Here is a 19,771-nt window from a genome sequence, read left to right on the forward strand (position 1 = left end):
GTGTAATTTGCCCCCTGACTAAGCATTTAAATAATCCTGTGAATGTACTTAAAGAATGCAGAATCGAATCGTTAATCGAATCGAATTTAACTGTGAATCGAATCGAAAACCTATGAATCGTGAATCGAATCGATTCGCTGTCTAACCAAAGATTCACAGCCCTAATAACCACAGTTAAAACCTCAATACCATGGTAAAAATTTATCTGTATGGTTTCTAGGTATTTTTATGGAAAAGAATAGTCTAAATAAATTTAGTGTAAATGCACAAACACTATAGCTTAAAGGGGTCATATGATGCGATTTCAAGTTTTCCTTTCTCTTTGGAGTGTTACAAGCTGATTGTGCATAGATAAGATCCCTGAAGTTGCAAAAGAATAAAGTCTCAAAACCAAAGAGATATTCTTTATCAAAGTTAAGACTCTGCCACGCCCCCCTAAAACGGCTTGTTCTAACACGCCCCCACATATCTACCTCACTATGTGGAAATATTTGCGTAATGCTGCCCAAATGTGCACGCAAAGAAAGAAGGCGTGGTTTCAGTAACCGCAGTTAGTGTTGAAGCAGCCATGTCAGGGAGACGCTGTGTGTTTCTAGGCGAAAGCAAAAGCACTTTATTTGGCCTTCCGAAAGTAGATGCATTTAGGAATCTTTAAGATTACTTACAACAGAACAGCAATGCATTTTATGGATGACCGTTTCGTGAACCTAGGAGAGGAGGTAGTTCTGACTTTGCTATGACAATCTGGCGCTTCTGAATCAGCTACTGTTTTGTTATTAGTTTAAGTATTTGCTATTGACTGTTCAAATGCGGAGTTTTGCGCATCGTGTGTGTGTGTGTGTGCGCGACTCTGTTCCCCTTTCGGGCTCTGTTTTTACATTTATTTTGAAAGATGAAGCTTGCTATTATGGTAAGGGGCGTTACATTTCCGACGCGTGTTTGTGGTGTTCGGCCAATCACAATGCCCTGGGTCAGCTGGCCAATCAGAGCAGACTGCATTTGTCGGAAGGAGGGACTTTGTAGAAAACGAAGCGTTTGAGAGAGGCGGGGCATAGAGGACCTACAATAATGTACAGTATTTGAAAAATAATGTGTTTTTTGAACATTAAAGCATGTCAACATATTCTGTTACACCAAATACACAAAATAATGATCTTTAAAAAAGCATCATATGACCCCTTTAATAACTAATATTCCATTGCTCCTTTAATACATTTAATACATGTCTGCATTAATATTATAAAATTCAATATGAATATCTCACATTTCTGCCACAATACCATGGTGCGGTCAGTGTTACTACACTAAATCCATGGTAAATGATGGCAATTTGTAGATTGAAAACCTTCTGACTGTATCGTTGTGCACAGTGTTTCTGCTGTTTGTCAGCGCTGTTTCTTCTGGCTTTAAACTAGTTTAAATCAGCGAGTCATTTCTGTTATTCGATGAATTCAAGCGCTTCACACTAATTACCGTTATCATTTTATCGCCCAGCCCTACTTTACAGATGTTTACAAAACATGAGATTCATCTGTTAAGTTCTGTGACTTGTTTTAGTAAACATCTATAAAGTTTAGTAAATTTAAAATTTAACAAATGTTTGTTTTGTAAGCATCTGCAAACTTGAGTTTCACCTGTTAAGTTCTGTGACTTGCTTTAGTAAACATCTGTAATCTTTCTTTAATGTGTTTCATAAACATCTGTGAAGTTTCTCAAGCTTGTAAAAATCTGTTGTAAAACTTTATCTGACTTTTGGCTATCTAGAATACTGACTTTCCAGCTCCTGCCCAAGATCATAAAGAGAAGAGTTTATGCCCTGAAGAGGCTCCAGCTCCAGAGCGCCAACATAGAGGCCAAGTTCTATGAAGAAGTCCATGAGCTCGAGAGGAAGTATGCTGGCCTCTACCAGCCCATCTATGACAAGGTATGCAAATTACTCTCTGTAATACCAAGCATTCTGTTTAAACACGCTCCGTTTTTAGGTTGGAGCGGGTTCACTGAAGTATTTAACCCCTCACAAACCTGGAACGCTTTCTCCAGCACGAAAAGTTGACCTTCAGGCCCAACCGTTGCCTGTACGTTAACAATATGAGTGCTAAAGTAAATCCACCAGAACGAATGGCCAACTGCTCTCATTCAAGTCGAGCCATTTCCTTGTCTGGAGACAAGCTAGTAGTTCAACTTTTACCCACAATGCATATAAAGGGAAGCCAGCCTTCCTGTTACAGACCTGTCCAAAGAGATAGTTTCAAAACCAACAGAATTAATTGCTTTGTTTTTGTGTTACACACTTGTTTACGAAATGAATGCTATATGTGTTCTGCCCTAGAAATGATGATGTCGTGCAAATGAAATGATGATGTCACATAACACAATGCTCCTTTGTTCAGAGACGGGACGTTGTGGCCGGCACCGTTGAACCCACAGATGAGGAATGCGAATGGCAAAGTGACAGGGAGGAAGTGGAGCTTGCTGTAAGTGGATGCTTGTGAGAATACTGAAAAAAAACGTCATATCAATTGCAAATTCCAATTTTCAAGCATTCCACATTCTTGGCAAGCCTTTCTATGGAAGCCCTGAGTTATTGAATGTCCAATTTGAGGATGATGACGGTCTATTTAACAAAATGATTTTGACCCACAGGAAGATTTGCAGAAAAAAGCTGCTCTGGAGGAGAAGCAGGCAGAGTCAGCCGGCACCGATGATCCGAAAGGAGTCCCGGAGTTCTGGCTCACCATCTTCAAACGTGTGGATATGCTGGAAGAAATGCTGCAGGTGAACGCTCGCATTATTTCTCCTTAATATCTTCGCAAAAAAAATGTTTGCAAGTAACATGTTTATATTGCAGTCAGAATAACATTTGGACCTGTTTTTCTAAGCACCCTGTTTCTAGATTTGGGGTCCTTTTCTGTGTTTTTCAGGTTTTCTGAGTTGAGTTTAATTATGGTGGAATGGTGTGAAAATCTTGGATAATTTGGGTTTTAATTACAATTTTAAATAGAATTGAACAGTAATTTGGTAAAAAATTATAAAGCAAAAAAGCCTTGCAGCACAGTTAATTTACTTTGATTTAGGGCTGTTATTCACAACATGAAACATTGGGCAATAATAATAAATTATTATTACTATTATTATTATTATACATTTAATAATAATAATAACCCATAATTGGGATTTTAAATAGAATTTGACAGTAATTTGGTTAAATAATTCAATTCAGTTCAATTCAATTCAAGTTTATTTGTATAGCGCTTTTCACGATACAAATCGTTGCAAAGCAACTTTACAGCAAATTAAGTTTCTACAATATTTAGTGGTAGCTTATCAATGGTGACAGTCAGTAAATGTACATATGGCAGTGTAATAATAAATAATAAATGTCAAATAATAAATCAGTAACCTTGCATTATAGTGAATTTGCCACGATTTAGGGTTGTTATTATGCACAAATATGAACAAATTTTGGCCAATAATAAATAATAATAATTATTATTATTATTATACATTCTATAAGAATAATAACCTCAAATTTGGTTTTAATTAGAATTGTAAATACAATATTACAATTTACCCTGCCTGCATTACAGTGGCTTTGCCACAGTATAGTGCTGAAATGCAGAACATGAACCACTTGCCTAAAAAAATAATAAAATTAAATTAAATTTAAAATAGAATTTAACAGTAATTTGGTAAAATAATAAATAAATAATTTCTGCAAATAATAATACTACTAATAATAAAGTATTACTATTATTATACATTTTATAATAATAATAATAATCAACTGTAGACTCAGAGTGTAAACACATTGCATAAAACAATGTATGATTTATAGAAAGTAACTGCCTTGACCTGTTGCATAAAGGGTTTACACAGGATGTGGTTCTTGTGACAGGAAGCTTATAGAGGATATGCGGGTTTGTATTGGTGCATGCAGAATCACATTCAATCTGATCATATTGTCATTTAATGTTTAATTTTCTTGAAATGTCTTTTGTATGCAAGTAGGACTGAACAGAGACTGCATCCTCAGAGTTCATTAGCTGATTTTCCTGTGGATTCTCTCAGCTCTGCTTTACCTTTAGAATGATTCCCCCCTAAAATCAGTGCCGAAAACATGAAGTTGAATCCATGCTGCCTAAGATGAACCATTCTGGGATCTTTTTGTTTCCTGTAGGAGCATGATGAGCCAATCCTGAAACACCTGCTGGACATCACTGTGAAGTTTTCTGAGCCTGGACAGCCCATGGTTTGTCAAACAGCTAAACAGGCTTCTGTTTACTACTAACATTTTTGGAACAAATAGATACAGGTTTCATATTTAGTAATGTTCAATTGTTTGTCAAAACAGAGTTTCATATTAGAGTTCCACTTCGAGCCCAACGGCTACTTCAGTAACAGCGTCCTCACTAAAGTCTACAAGATGAAATCCGAGCCGGACGCAGCAGATCCATTCTCATTCGAGGGGCCGGAGATCATAGACTGTGAAGGGTAAGATGGAGAAATGGCCCGTGGTGCTTTTTAAAACTAATCCTAACCTAAAGTTTTTAAGGATATAGAAGCGGTGAAAGGGTTTGAATAATTAAGATATTGTAATGCTTTTGAAAGAAGCCTTTTATGTGCAACAAGGCTGCTTTTATTGGATCAAAAATAGAGTAAAAATAATAATAATAGTGTCACATGATCTTTCAGAAATCATTCTGATATGCTGATTTGGTAATGAAGAAACATTTATTATTATTATCAATGTTGAAAACAGTTGTGCTGCTTAATATTTTATTTAAAATCGTGATACTACCATGTAAAACTTTAGGGTAATTAAAAAAAATGAATACAAATAATAATAATTAATACTTTTTATTCAGCAAGGATGCATTAAAGGGGTCATATGATGCTGCTAAAAAGAACATTATTTTGTGTATTTGGTGTAATGAAATGTGTTTATGCGGTTTAAAGTAAAAAAAACACATTATTTTCCACATACTGTACATTATTGTTTCTCCTCTATGCCCCGCCTTTTTGAAACGCGTCGATTTTTACAAAGCTCATCGGTCTGAAAAAGCGAGATGTGCTGTAGGGGCCGGAGATCATAGACTGTGAAGGGTAAGATGGAGAAATGGCCCGTGGTGCTTTTTAAAACTAATCCTAACCTAAAGTTTTTAAGGATATAGAAGCGGTGAAAGGGTTTGAATAATTAAGATATTGTAATGCTTTTGAAAGAAGCCTTTTATGTGCAACAAGGCTGCTTTTATTGGATCAAAAATAGAGTAAAAATAATAATAATAGTGTCACATGATCTTTCAGAAATCATTCTGATATGCTGATTTGGTAATGAAGAAACATTTATTATTATTATCAATGTTGAAAACAGTTGTGCTGCTTAATATTTTATTTAAAATCGTGATACTACCATGTAAAACTTTAGGGTAATTAAAAAAAATGAATACAAATAATAATAATTAATACTTTTTATTCAGCAAGGATGCATTAAAGGGGTCATATGATGCTGCTAAAAAGAACATTATTTTGTGTATTTGGTGTAATGAAATGTGTTTATGCGGTTTAAAGTTAAAAAAACACATTATTTTCCACATACTGTACATTATTGTTTCTCCTCTATGCCCCGCCTTTTTGAAACGCGTCGATTTTTACAAAACTCATCGGTCTGAAAAAGCGAGGTGTGCTGTGATTGGCCAGCTATCCAGTGCGTTGTGATTGGCCGAATACCTCAAGCGTGAGACGGAAATGTTACGCCCCTCACCATACTGTGTTGATGCCGTGTCCGGCCGGAGCGACGAGACATAAACATTAAAACCCATTACAAACGAGGCATTTGTTGCATCCAGTGGGGACATAATTACTGATTATAATGACTTATACTGTCTTTTTACGCGTTGCGTTGCGCCGCGTAAACATAAAACCCTGTCTGCATTTGTGATCAGAGAAATGACAAACAACAAGTGCTACTCCACACTGCCCAAAACTCGCGTTTGAATCATCAGTGGCAAATCCTTTAAATGAAAACGTACTTACGTGAGTCAGAACTGCCGGCATTTTAGTCTAACGTTACTCTCCCAGGATCAGTAAACAGTCCTCCATAAAATGTGCTGGCGATCCACAGCACTAAGTTGATGTATTTCCTCAGCGACCAGCACAGATCAGCTCTAGGCATGACGAAGCGGATATCGTCCTCTTTTGGAAGACCAAACAAAGTAGTTTCGCTTTCACAACGAAAAACACAGCGGCCTAGCATGAGCGAAAGCCCCGGCTTAGCGTGAGCTGAGGCCGGGCAAGAGTGAGCTGAGGTGGCGGGGTCGAGAACGGCGGTCCCGGCGAAGGAGCGGTGAAAACGGTGAACGCTGATCCGGTGATCCACAGCACTAAGTTGATGTATTTCCTCAGCGACCAGCACAGATCAGCTCTAGGTATGACGAAGCGGATATCGTCCTCTTTTGGAAGACCATACAAAGTAGTTTCGCTTTCACAACGAAACACACAGCGTCTTCACGAAATGGCGGCAGCAACAATACTACAGCGAGAATCAAAGTTACGCCTTCTTTCTTTGCGTGAACATTTGGGCGGGGTTATGCAACTCTTCCCACATAGTGAGGTAGATATGTGGGGGCGTGTTCGAACGAGCCGTTTTAGGTAGGTGTGGCTAACTCTTAACTTTTATAAAGAATATCTCTTTGGATTTGAGACTTTAGTCTTTACAACTTTACAGATCTTCTTTATGCACCAAGAGCTTGTAACACTCCAAAGAGAAAGGAAAAAATGAAATCGCATCATATGACCCCTTTAAATTGATCAAAAGTGACAGTAAAGACATTAATAATTAGAAAAGATTTCTATTTCAAATAAATGGAAATCTTTCTATTCAACAAAGAATCCTGAGAAACAAATATATTAGGCAGCAGAATCTTAACAATAACTATTATTAATAATTGAGCACCAATAATAATTGATAATTGAGTAGCAAACCAGCATATTAGAATGATTTCTGAAGGATCATGTGACACTGAAGACTGGAGTAACGATGCTGAAAATTCAGCTTTGCATCACAGAAATAAATTTCATTTTACAATATATTCAAATAAAAAACAGTTATTTTAAATTGTTTTATTTTTTTCACAGTGTTACTGTTTTTACTGTATTTTTGATCAAATAAATGCAGCCTTGGTGAACATAAAGAGACTTCCTTCAAAAACATAAAAAAATCTTAATTAATGCAAAACTTAGACCAGCAGTGTATTTTTTCCAAAAATGTGTCCGGCTCAGATTTTGCATAAATGGCACCTCAATTTGTCTGGCTTGTTTATGATGAGAGGATGACACTCTGCGTTTACATTTGATTCAGTTCTTTACATAAATCTGGATTACCAGTGTTTATAATTGGTGCATTTTCCATTGGTTTTTAGTTGTAAGATTGACTGGCAAAAAGGCAAAGACGTGACAGTCAAAATTGTTAAGAAGAAGCAGAAACACAAAGGCAGAGGGACCATTCGGACAGTCACTAAAGAGGTTCCACAGGATTCATTCTTCAACTTCTTCAATCCGGTTAAAGGTAAGAGGAAACGTGGGTGGTTTCCAAGGCAGAAGAACAGAGAATCACCGTTAACAGCACAAGAAAAGACTAAGCCTCATCTCAGTTTGTGAAATAAACCTAAACAAATCTCATCATTTACTATTGCATAATGTGACCCAGACAGATAGATAATTGTGCGTGTTTTCAAATGCTTTGACATCCTTTCTTGCGTCATAAAAAGGCTTTTGTTATTATGTTCTCTGTCAGTTAGTTCCTGACTAGTTTTGTTGGTTTGGCCAAATATCTTTTACTACCAGTTGATAGTTAATGGTTGAATTCATCATTTTACTGATGGAAATATGTCAACCAGGCACAATTCGTTCTGTTATTTGAGCTACATGTGTCATGAGGAATATCAACGTAAACAAAAAACCTGTTAAATTCCTCTGAAATTCTGTTTTTGATAGGATATGTGTGTTTAATTATAGTATATTTGTGTGCAAACGTACTTTTCATAGTCTTCTAGACAGCAGGGGGCATCACACAATTATTTTTTTTGAAAATGATGGAACAGACATCCACTGGGTGGCAAATCTTTCTTCCTCGTAACTATTTTGGATGTAATACGAACTGTCGTCGTCCAGAGGGCGCTCGATAACTGAATCTCCCAGTGAGCTCCATTCAAATCTCTGTCTTGTTGGAAACATTTGGACAGTGAAAAGTATAATCATTTGAATCTATTAATTGTCCAGGATTTAATTGGCAAACAAATGGAAATCCATCGGAGCAGTTTTTATCAAATGATTTTTAACAGATTTGATTTGTCCGTCTTGACTCTCGCTGAGAAAAGTAACAGGAACCATGTAACAACAGCATCTGTGTGCGTCTTCAGCAGTGGTCTGGACAAAAATACACCTGAAGATGACTTTTTTTTTAATAGTTATTGAATTGAACCATCTATTATGTGACCAATCAAGGACAACATAAGAATAATAAAACAACACAGTGTCACATAGTGACACTTAGATTTTTCTCAATTTTAGTGAGTTGCCAAAAAAAAAAAAAATAGCCATGTTTCATAATTCAGTGTAGATTGAAGCGGATTTATTGTAGTCAAGACAATGTATAGGTTTGCATGTTTAGGCACAAAATACATATTTTAAATACATTTTCAAAGGAAACTCAGGAAGTGAACAGAGGAGAACAAATAAGGGTCAGTGACCTGCGTTGTGATTGGTTGTGAGTTTAGAAGGAGCGTGGTTAAAGAAAACTCAGAATAGAAGATGTAAAATCAAAATTGAGATCTTTTGTAACATACACTACCGTTCAAGAGTTTGGGGTCAGGACTTTTTTTTTTTTTTTGCCCTTTCGGGCTTGAACTGATGGTAAAACTAATGACATTATTTACTGTCTTTATATTTATTTTGAAAGATGAAGCTCGCGTTTATGGTAAGGGGCGTTACATTTCCGGTTACATTACACTTGCGGTGTTCGGCCAATCCCAATGCACTGGGTCAGCTGGCCAATCAGAGCAGACTGCGCTTGTCGGAAGGAGGGACTTTGTAGAAAACGAAGCGTTTGAGAGAGGCGGGGCATAGAGGACCTACAATAATGTACAGTATTTGAAAAATAATGTGTTTTTTGAACATTAAAGCATGTCAACATATTCTGTTACACCAAATAAACAAAATAATGATCTTTAAAAAAGCATCATATGACCCCTTTAACTATGACTTTTGCCTCAATAAACTCCCAATTTGCTGCTTATTAATAGTAAGTAAGGTAGTTGTTAAGTTTAGGTATTGGGTAGGATTAGGGATGTAGAATATGGTCATGAAGAATATGTGCTTTATAAGTACTAATAAACAGCCAATGTGTTAATAATAGGCATGCTAATAGGCAACTAGTTAATAGTGAGAATTGGTCCCTAAACTAAAGTGTTACCTTTGATTTCTTATAATATGACCACTTAAAACACAATCATTAGCGTATGTCAGGAGACATTTTAACATTCCAGACATTTGAAATGCAAAGGACGCCCTCAATAACTAGGAAAGTCTTCACTCGGATTTGCATAATTAATAGACTATTACACTGAATGCAAGCCTAATTGGGATCAAAACACAATTACAACAACAACCACAAGTGCGGCCTATTGAGCTATTTAAAAAGGTATTGCAGGGTCCGAGTATATTGTGAATGTCTAACGGTGTAACTGTGCACGAGTCTGGTGCTCTGTTCACCCGCGGAGAGAGATACAGTAGTGGGTGGAACTCTCTGGACGGCAGTGTGGCCTTTAATTGGCAGGGCTCTGACATTTGGCCGATTGGTGCATGTATCTGCTTGTACCCTGTATGTGCTTAAGTACAGTACATAGTTTCATAATCAAGCAGTTGGTGGGTTGCTTGAATGACAAGTCGACTAATCGGTCTTAAAGAGCCCTCTATAATTAGGCTAGTTTCAGGATCGTCCAATCAGGGTCAGGATTCTTTTAAACTTTTTTTTTTTTTCTCAAAAAACGGAGCAGGAATGAAACAGAACAGGAGTCTCAAGACACATTTTAACTTTAACAGCCTTGGTGAACATAAAGAGACTTCCTTCAAAAACATAAAAAAATCTTAATTAATGCAAATCTTAGACCAGCAGTGTATTTTTTCCAAAAATGTGTCCGGCTCAGATTTTGCATAAATGGCACCTCAATTTGTCTGGCTTGTTTATGATGAGAGGATGACACTCTGCGTTTACATTTGATTCAGTTCTTTACATAAATCTGGATTACCAGTGTTTATAATTGGTGCATTTTCCATTGGTTTTTAGTTGTAAGATTGACTGGCAAAAAGGCAAAGACGTGACAGTCAAAATTGTTAAGAAGAAGCAGAAACACAAAGGCAGAGGGACCATTCGGACAGTCACTAAAGAGGTTCCACAGGATTCATTCTTCAACTTCTTCAATCCGGTTAAAGGTAAGAGGAAACGTGGGTGGTTTCCAAGGCAGAAGAACAGAGAATCACCGTTAACAGCACAAGAAAAGACTAAGCCTCATCTCAGTTTGTGAAATAAACCTAAACAAATCTCATCATTTACTATTGCATAATGTGACCCAGACAGATAGATAATTGTGCGTGTTTTCAAATGCTTTGACATCCTTTCTTGCGTCATAAAAAGGCTTTTGTTATTATGTTCTCTGTCAGTTAGTTCCTGACTAGTTTTGTTGGTTTGGCCAAATATCTTTTACTACCAGTTGATAGTTAATGGTTGAATTCATCATTTTACTGATGGAAATATGTCAACCAGGCACAATTCGTTCTGTTATTTGAGCTACATGTGTCATGAGGAATATCAACGTAAACAAAAAACCTGTTAAATTCCTCTGAAATTCTGTTTTTGATAGGATATGTGTGTTTAATTATAGTATATTTGTGTGCAAACGTACTTTTCATAGTCTTCTAGACAGCAGGGGGCATCACACAATTATTTTTTTTGAAAATGATGGAACAGACATCCACTGGGTGGCAAATCTTTCTTCCTCGTAACTATTTTGGATGTAATACGAACTGTCGTCGTCCAGAGGGCGCTCGATAACTGAATCTCCCAGTGAGCTCCATTCAAATCTCTGTCTTGTTGGAAACATTTGGACAGTGAAAAGTATAATCATTTGAATCTATTAATTGTCCAGGATTTAATTGGCAAACAAAAGGAAATCCATCGGAGCAGTTTTTATCAAATGATTTTTAACAGATTTGATTTGTCCGTCTTGACTCTCGCTGAGAAAAGTAACAGGAACCATGTAACGACAGCATCTGTGTGCGTCTTCAGCAGTGGTCTGGACAAAAATACACCTGAAGATGACTTTTTTTTTTAATAGTTATTGAATTGAACCATCTATTATGTGACCAATCAAGGACAACATAAGAATAATAAAACAACACAGTGTCACATAGTGACACTTAGATTTTTCTCAATTTTAGTGAGTTGCCAAAAAAAAAAAAAATAGCCATGTTTCATAATTCAGTGTAGATTGAAGCGGATTTATTGTAGTCAAGACAATGTATAGGTTTGCATGTTTAGGCACAAAATACATATTTTAAATACATTTTCAAAGGAAACTCAGGAAGTGAACAGAGGAGAACAAATAAGGGTCAGTGACCTGCGTTGTGATTGGTTGTGAGTTTAGAAGGAGCGTGGTTAAAGAAAACTCAGAATAGAAGATGTAAAATCAAAATTGAGGTCTTTTGTAACATACACTACCGTTCAAGAGTTTGGGGTCAGGACTTTTTTTTTTTTTTTCTCTCGAAAAAAAATTTGTACTTTTATTAATATGTTAAATTGATAAAACGTGGTAGTAGAGACTTATATTGTTACAAAAGATTCCCATTTTGAATTCTTTATTCATCAAGGAATCCTGAAAAAAGTATCACAGGTTCCAAAAAAACAATAAGCAGCACAATTGTTTTCAACACTGATAAAAAAAATCAGCATATTATACTGATTTCTGAAGGATCATGTGACACTGAAGACTAGAGAAATGATGCTGAAAATCCAGCTTTGATCAGGAAAAAAAAAATCACATTTTCAAAATATATTAAAATAGAAAACAGTTCTTTTAAACTGTAATAATATTTCACAATATTACAGTTTTTACTGTATTTTATGATCAAATAAATGCAGCCTTGGTGAGCAGAAGAGACTTCTTAAAAAAAAAACAACAACATTTAAAATCTTACTGATCCCAAACTTTTGAACAGTATACATGAAAAAGCGAAGATTTCTGAAATAGTACTAATAAACTGCATGTGTTTTAAATACACAAAATCCTGGTTTACTCTTGCACAGCTAGCCAGATTTTAACCACATTCATGCTTTTTAATTCAATGCATTTGTTTTCGCAGTGAACACATTTATGCTCATTCTAAGCTGTTTGAAATAAATGCATTTTGAAAATATAATTTAAATAAATGCAAATAGTTAACAATTAACTTTACCATGAGTTTTGAGTGCAGAAATCTGACCTGTTCGTAACCCGTTTCATTTATGAATGACTGACAAATATGCGTTACATTAAGTTTATTAGTTTGTTAAAAACATGTAATCCAAATGGATGAAAATTGTATATGCAATGCAATACAAATACATAAATCTTAAATTTAGCCCTTATTTTTATTTATTTTACATTTTTTTCATTTCATTCATCCAGGTCACCAGATAACAGTCGCAACAACAGTCCTTTTCAGGTAAAGAATGCCGCCCGTCCTGAACACAGACTGTGGGAAAGAGACGCTCTTATCGTCAGTGACTGTGTCGCCGGATGTGTGTAATTTATCTGTTACCGAGGTGATTTCCACAACATTCCCGTCTGAGGTGCGGTACTTGCACTGAAACGGCAGCAGTTGGGCTGTAACTGAATGATGTAATGCTTTCAGGGCTTGATGGATTTCCGAAAAGACTCTGAAGAGACGTCTCCTTCAGGCCAGACTTTGATCAGCTCCTTTTCAAAAAATGACTTGCGTTTGCATGTTTGAATCTCACAAAACCTGTCAGGAACAAGTCTGGGTCATATTCCACCGTAAAGGGTTCGTTCACCCAAAAATGAAAATTCTGTCATTTAATTACTCACCCGCATGTCGTTTCAAACCCCCTTCGTTCATCTTCGGAACACAAATTAAGATATTTTTGACGGAAACTGAGAGCTGTCTGACCCTGCATAGACAGGACAAACGCAACTGAAATGTTCCCAAGTCCAGAAACACAGCAAGGAGATCTGTAAAATAATCCGTGTGACATCAGTGGTTCATCCGCAATTATACGAAGCTACGAGAACACTTTTTGTGCGCAAAAGAAAAAAAATAACGACTTTATTCGTGACGCAGCTGACACAGAACAGCATACGCTGTTTACGTCCAGCAGATATTCTCCAAAATGGCGCTACAGGGTGATGTGGAGGAAACGAATTGTTGAATAAAGTCGTTATATTTTTTCTTTTGCGCACAAAAAGTATTCTGGTAGCTTCATATAATTGCGGATGAACCACTGATGTCACATGGATTATTTTACAGATCTCCTTGCTAGAAGTCAACCGGCCGTTCAAATGACAATGGAGACAGCGGCTTACAATAAAGGTAAAATATATGAAAAACAAGGCGTTTTTTTTTTTTTAAATGAAGCATGAAGACATGTTACACTCTACCCCATAAACACAATCAAGCCAAGAAAAAAAGCAGTCAACCACCCCGTTAAGGTAATGAGAATTCAGTTAATTGTAGAAAAAATATATATATATATCTTAATAGGCTACATTTCCGTCTACACAGAATATAAGTTATTTTGCTATTTGGTAAAACTTTTTTTTTTTTTTTTGTGGGACTCAGGCTTATGTAAATAAAACTTGTCTTGTGCCAGAATTAACACCGTTTTCTTCTCTTTTCCTTTCTAGCGTCGCCTGATGGAATGGTGAGTGAGACGGCCTGCGCTCTCAGTGTTTTGTTGTGTTTGTAAACCTCTGAATCATGGCCATATGCAGCACACGTCTTTTAGCTGCCTACACAAACACATACTGTAGCACAAGCCTCCTCTGCGAGTGTAGAAAACACGTCACCAACAAGAAACATCTAAAGTGTTTCTGCGTCAGTAACGGTTAACCCGTCATATAGTAACGTGGCTGCTTAAAAAAACACAAGCACAGTCATTGCGCAATGATTTCTCAGTTAGGGCACGATAACATCTCTGAACTCAAGTAGACCACACATTGAAAGTGTTGCATTAGTATGACAGCTGAAGATGCTATTTTCAGTTCTGTAAGTATTAAAGACACTTTCAAGTTTTTCATTCAGTAATTTACTTTAAAAACATCCTCTGGATGCTCATTGTGTGTGTGTTTGTGTCCAGGATGAAGATTTGGACTTCACTCTAGCTACAGATTTTGAGATTGGACACTTCTTCCGAGAGCGGGTCATTCCCAGAGCTGTGCTTTATTTCACAGGAGAGGCCTTAGAGGACGACGAGAGTGTACGTCTGCACTTTTTACTATTACTATCACAAGGAAATCAGGGAATCTGGAAAAAAAAAATATATATTTAATATACATCTTGATGCATGTATTTGCTTTACATTGGCTTAATTGTAATAAAAGATTTATTCTTTTATTGGATTTTTTTTTTTTTTTTTTTTTTTTAAGACTTTAAGCTTGGGTCCTTGAACTGGTCACTTTTTAGTAGATTTTCATTGTTTTAAATGACAAATAATGGACAAAAAAAAGTGTGTTAAAATCTATGTGCGATGTTTTTCGATTTTATATTGGAAGCAAAATAATATTGAAAATATTGTAAATATTTAATATATCACCCAGACCCTCTGTAAAATAAAATATTACATTTATTTTAGAATATATATGTAATTCTATGCTGTTTTGCAGTATGAAGAGGAAGATCTTGAAGAGGGAGAGGAGGAGGAGGTGAGGATCCTTTAATAGACACATTTATCATTTAGTAATAGTCCAAATTTATGGGCAATTGCAGTATAACAGCAAATTATTGTGTCATTCAGGATCTGGATGAGGAAGGTGAAGAAGAGGATGAGGGAGATTTTGATCCCACGGTGAGCATTTAAATCATCGGTTTTTCTTTTCAGCAACTATCTTTAATTTTTTATTTATTTTGCTATTGATTCGTTTGAGCATTATGCACTTGTGCAGAGATTTTAGTAGGTCACAAAAAGCAGCATGTAATTATCTTTTTATTTTTTTCTTAATAGATTTTTTTTTTTAATATTTGAATCAATTTTAATCAAATTTGCAACATTCTACAACAAATTTTAGACTGTTTGAAATAGAATACTGGCATACTAGTAGATACTGTATGCTGCTTGCTATTTTTATATATTCTTATATGAAACTGTATACAATTTGCAGCAACAGATATAGAATGCTACAAATGCCTTACTGGTTACTGTGTATTTTATATACAATTTTATGTAAATATGTCTCAACTTTTGGCATTTGGCAGAAATTTGAGTGCATTGCATAGTGGGATACAATATTCCCACTGTGTGCTCAGTTGTATACTGCACATATTGTGTGCTGTGCACCGTTTACATACTGCATACTGCAAAGTAGTAGTTGTATTGTATTCCAAACATAGTCGTCTCTGAATCACTGCATTGAATAGATCCTTATTGCTGATCTGGGTTTGATTGAGGTGGTCTGGATTGAAAGCATTAACTTGTATGATGCTTCGTGACCAGCTGCATGCCTGATGTGTAACCCTGTGTTTGTCCCCCCACTTCCTCTTTACAGGCATAATTCATTTCTCACTTCATGCATTTCTAGGTAAGAGACACCTGAAGGGATGTGGCGCTATTTCCCATCTATCTTTTAAGCCGTCTTCCCTTCATTGTTATAGTCTTTCTCCTCTGCTTTCACTCTTATGTCACTTTCACATGAGAGGTTTGTGTGCGGACTGTTAAGTTTGGCTTGAAAACGGCGGATTTTGGTTCATGTGAACCGCAGTGCTGTCCATAACTGCGTAACTATTATTAATTACGTATAATTTGCATTTTTTTGTTCGCAAATAGATGCTAATCACTTTGATAATGAATGATTTTGCGAACACACCACGGTTTGAAACAACGTAAAACGAGTGAAAATAGATCAGCCTGGAGGATGCAACTACTATTAATTACGTATAATTTGCATTTTTGTCTGCAAATAGATGCTAATCAAAAATAGTAATAAAAATAAATGTAATTCAAGTGAAATAATCACTTTCTTCGCATTTCTAGCGTTCATATGTCAGGTTTTGTTGATTCTTGACAATGATAAATACAGAAAGAAACAACAAAACTTGACATCTGAACGTTAGAAATGCAAAGAAAGTGTTTTTGCTCAAAGAAAGTGTTGAAAGTTAGTCAGCCTGTGAGATTGCCGATACATGATATTATCGTGCTGATTTATTTAATTATTTCAGCCATAGATTGTATAGGTAGATTCCTCATTCGACAGCTCCAAGCACGTAGATGCGTCCACCATCTTGCAACGATCATCTTCGAATATTCATTGATTATTATGGTGAAAGACGTCAAGTTGACCCTTCCAATATGGCGGACGGCTTACGTCTAGTGACCCATAGAAACAGTCGCTAATGAGGCATCTACGTATACATATCTATGGTTTTAGCGACTAATCACCTGAGCGCCTCTGATTGGCCGCTGCATTCATTAACTCAACAGAATCGTATGTGATTAGTTATAATCGTAGAATCGTATGTGATTAGTTAGCAACACTGTAAAAACATGGAAAAAGAAATATGATGGAACAAATAAGCCCTAATATGAATTAGATAGTATTACTAGCCTGATAATAATAATAATAATAATCGTTTTGCTATCGTCAAAGGCATCAGCCACAGGCTATCGTCGATGCACAATACTATCGTCTATCGGCACAACCCTACTCAGTACTACTAGAGTGTTTATCGTTGATGGTGAAAATCTTTCGCAACATTTACCGCAGTTTGAAACAGTGTAAAAGGCGTGAGAGCAGATCAGCCAGGAGGACTCGACAGTCTGATTTGAAATGAACAAACACACGAACGAAAGTGTGAAAATTACATTTGTGAAGTTTCACTTGGACATTTAAAGGGGTCATATGATGCTGCTAAAAAGAACATTGTTTTGTGTATTTGGTGTAATGACTTCTCAACTTGCGCTCACTAAATTGACCTTAAAGTTGAAGTGTACAATTTTTTCAACGTTAAAATACATGGCTTCTGGCTTAATAGTGTGATTTTGGGGCGGGACTAACTTTCTGAACGATGAAAGATGAGGGTGGTGCCAAAAACTTTTGGAGATGTGAATGGGGAAATAAATGCAATTAAAGTGAAACAAACACTTTCTTCATATTTCTAATGTTCACATGTCAGGTTTTGTTGATAAGAGTGTGAAAGCAGATCAGCCAGGAGGACGCAGCAGTCAAATTTGAATTGAACAAACAAACGAAAGTGTGAAAATGACATTTAAGACTAAACTTCTCAACTTATGCTCACTAAATTAACCTTAAAGGTGAAGTGTGTAATTATTTTAACATTAAAATACTTACTAAGTGGTCTGAGATATAAATTTGTGACTTAATAGTTTGCAATAGTCGGGTTTTGGAAGTAAAAATGCCATTTGTTTTCTCCATGGGAAAATTGATTTTTTTTTTACCAATAACTGATAAACATTTAAGACGGACCTACTGTGAGCTCCGAGGTTGTTAATAGATGGTATATGTTTTTTGTTGAAGCCATCGGTTTAAATTATTTCAACTCATGTTTTAAATAAAAGTGTTTAACAGTCGAGTCCTTGGTGAAAATCAGCATTACCCATGATGCTGTACAGAAATTCAACCAATCAGATACTCGCAACGAGCAAATCGCGCCAAACAAGCACTGAGCTCCGTTAAACTCATTAAATACACTGTCTTGTTCCTTTGTCTTTTTGTCCAATTTTTAAATGCTTTTTTGCTTCAAATAAAAGTTTGAAACAGTTTGTAGCTGGTTGGTTGGTTTCTTGGCTTATGAAGCTTTAACAAAAAAATTAAATAAATGAATGAATGGAAAAAATCCTTCCAGAACCAGCGCCCGCTGAAAAAGCGGGCATCATTAATGCACTCTATTGTGTGATTTTGGGACGGACCAACTTTCCGACCAATCGCAGATCAGGGCGGTGCCAAAACCTGTTTGAAAACAATAGTTTTGCTATTATGGTTGATGCAACTATTGGCGCAGAAATTACACACTTCACTTTTACCAAACAAAGCATGTGTTATGAATCAAACCATCATTAGGCAAATCATTACTTCCCCAGTGCCTGAAATAATATTAATAATTCTCCTTCTATCTTTTATCTCGGTCTTCTTGTTCCTACAGAAAGACCCTCCTCCTGCAGAATGCAAACAGCAGTAAGACTGGTGAACAGACAGCCACGGCACAACTCGGCTGTCCGTCAGACAATACGACGATTTGGACGCAGGCCTAATTTCCTTATGGACTCGCCACACTAATGCAATAGGAAACCAAACGCTGTTTAGGAAATGCATGTTCGTTTGTTTGATTATTTCTCTACTGTTTACTTTTACAGGGATGACCTCAGTATTCTCATTCATAAGTCGTGTGATTTCGCACTCCAAAATTGAACCCGCAACATGGATAATGTGTCAAGACGTATGTTTTTCTTTTTTTTTTTCTATATTCAAAATGTTTGCCTAGAGCTGGTGTGTAAGAGGGTCTAGCAGAGATGTCACGTGTGTTTTGAATTCTTAAAGTCCATATGCAGCCATGGCCATTTTTGCAACATAGCAGGTTTTTGGACACTCCCCAGATGATATGAACTCCAGGCGTCGTCCAGTGTAGCATCACTCAGGGGTTTTTTTGCCAGCAAAATGAACCTGCTGTCTTCATGATTCTGACATAACTTAAATTTCCGATTTAGCTGTTACAATGTAGTTACGAATGTGTTTTCATGTGGGTCAATGGTAGCCGAACGATGTGGGTTGTGGTCTTAGAATACTTCTGATTTGTCTCCAGGGTTGGGCGTCATCGAATTTCCCATCTTTGAGTGACGTAGCGCATATCCATGCTATGCACGTTGACATGGAATTTCAACCGTATTTTATTTCGCCATATGGTTATGTGTCAAGTTGCTTGCAGTCATGCACAGAATTGCATCAGTTACAGTATTGGGAATGTTAACAAGCAGATCTTAAAGAAATTGCAGGTTTACTCTCCGTTTTGAACTGTGTGCGAGCCATAGCCTTATCTGGAACTTCTTTGGTTTGTAATGCAGCATTGTTTCCATTTTGTACAAAATAGACAAAAATATTCTATTAAATGTTGTGCGACATGATGCCGCAAAGTCTTGCTCTTTTTTTTGTTGTTGTTGAGGTAAAACTGTGAAATGTGACTTACCGTTCTCACCTGGTGGATAAAGCGGGAAGAATTGAGCCATATATAAGGAACAGAATACAGTGCCTTGCGAAAATATTCATACCCCTTCATTTTTTTTCACATTTTGTTAAGTTGCTGCCTTATGCTAAACTGCTTTAAATTACTTTTTTCCCACATCAATCTACACTCCATACACCATAATGGTAAAGCAAAAAACAGGTTTTTAACATCTTTGCAAATTTATTAAAAATAAAAACTTAAATGATTCCATTGCATAAGTATTCATACCCTTATCTGGGACAGTTGAAATTTAGCTCAGGAGCATTCAAAT

At 36.3% G+C, this 19,771-nt stretch overlaps 1 protein-coding gene across 2 annotated transcripts in view; it reads left to right on the forward strand.

The window, feature by feature from the left end:
* nap1l4a (nucleosome assembly protein 1-like 4a) overlaps nucleotides 1-19,399 on the forward strand; it is a 23,821-nt gene extending 4,422 nt beyond the window's left edge. Inside the window, exons 4-15 of one of the 2 annotated variants that reach the window (XM_016553007.1) lie at nucleotides 1,765-1,924; nucleotides 2,391-2,474; nucleotides 2,644-2,775; nucleotides 4,178-4,249; nucleotides 4,352-4,491; nucleotides 7,419-7,564; nucleotides 13,956-13,972; nucleotides 14,408-14,527; nucleotides 14,934-14,972; nucleotides 15,065-15,115; nucleotides 15,813-15,845; nucleotides 18,424-19,399. In XM_016553007.1, coding sequence (XP_016408493.1) covers nucleotides 1,765-1,924; nucleotides 2,391-2,474; nucleotides 2,644-2,775; nucleotides 4,178-4,249; nucleotides 4,352-4,491; nucleotides 7,419-7,564; nucleotides 13,956-13,972; nucleotides 14,408-14,527; nucleotides 14,934-14,972; nucleotides 15,065-15,115; nucleotides 15,813-15,818 — 967 coding nt within the window. In that variant the 3' untranslated portion in view covers nucleotides 15,819-15,845; nucleotides 18,424-19,399. The remainder of the gene's footprint in view (nucleotides 1-1,764; nucleotides 1,925-2,390; nucleotides 2,475-2,643; nucleotides 2,776-4,177; nucleotides 4,250-4,351; nucleotides 4,492-7,418; nucleotides 7,565-13,955; nucleotides 13,973-14,407; nucleotides 14,528-14,933; nucleotides 14,973-15,064; nucleotides 15,116-15,812; nucleotides 15,846-18,423) is intronic. The other variant, XM_016553006.1, reaches the window with a different exon arrangement.
* Nucleotides 19,400-19,771: the final 372 nt, after the last annotated feature.

The sequence above is a fragment of the Sinocyclocheilus rhinocerous genome, unplaced genomic scaffold (genome assembly GCF_001515625.1).
Source record: "Sinocyclocheilus rhinocerous isolate Xijiao unplaced genomic scaffold, SAMN03320098_v1.1 scaffold2660, whole genome shotgun sequence".
NCBI classification, from domain to species: Eukaryota; Metazoa; Chordata; class Actinopteri; order Cypriniformes; family Cyprinidae; genus Sinocyclocheilus; species Sinocyclocheilus rhinocerous.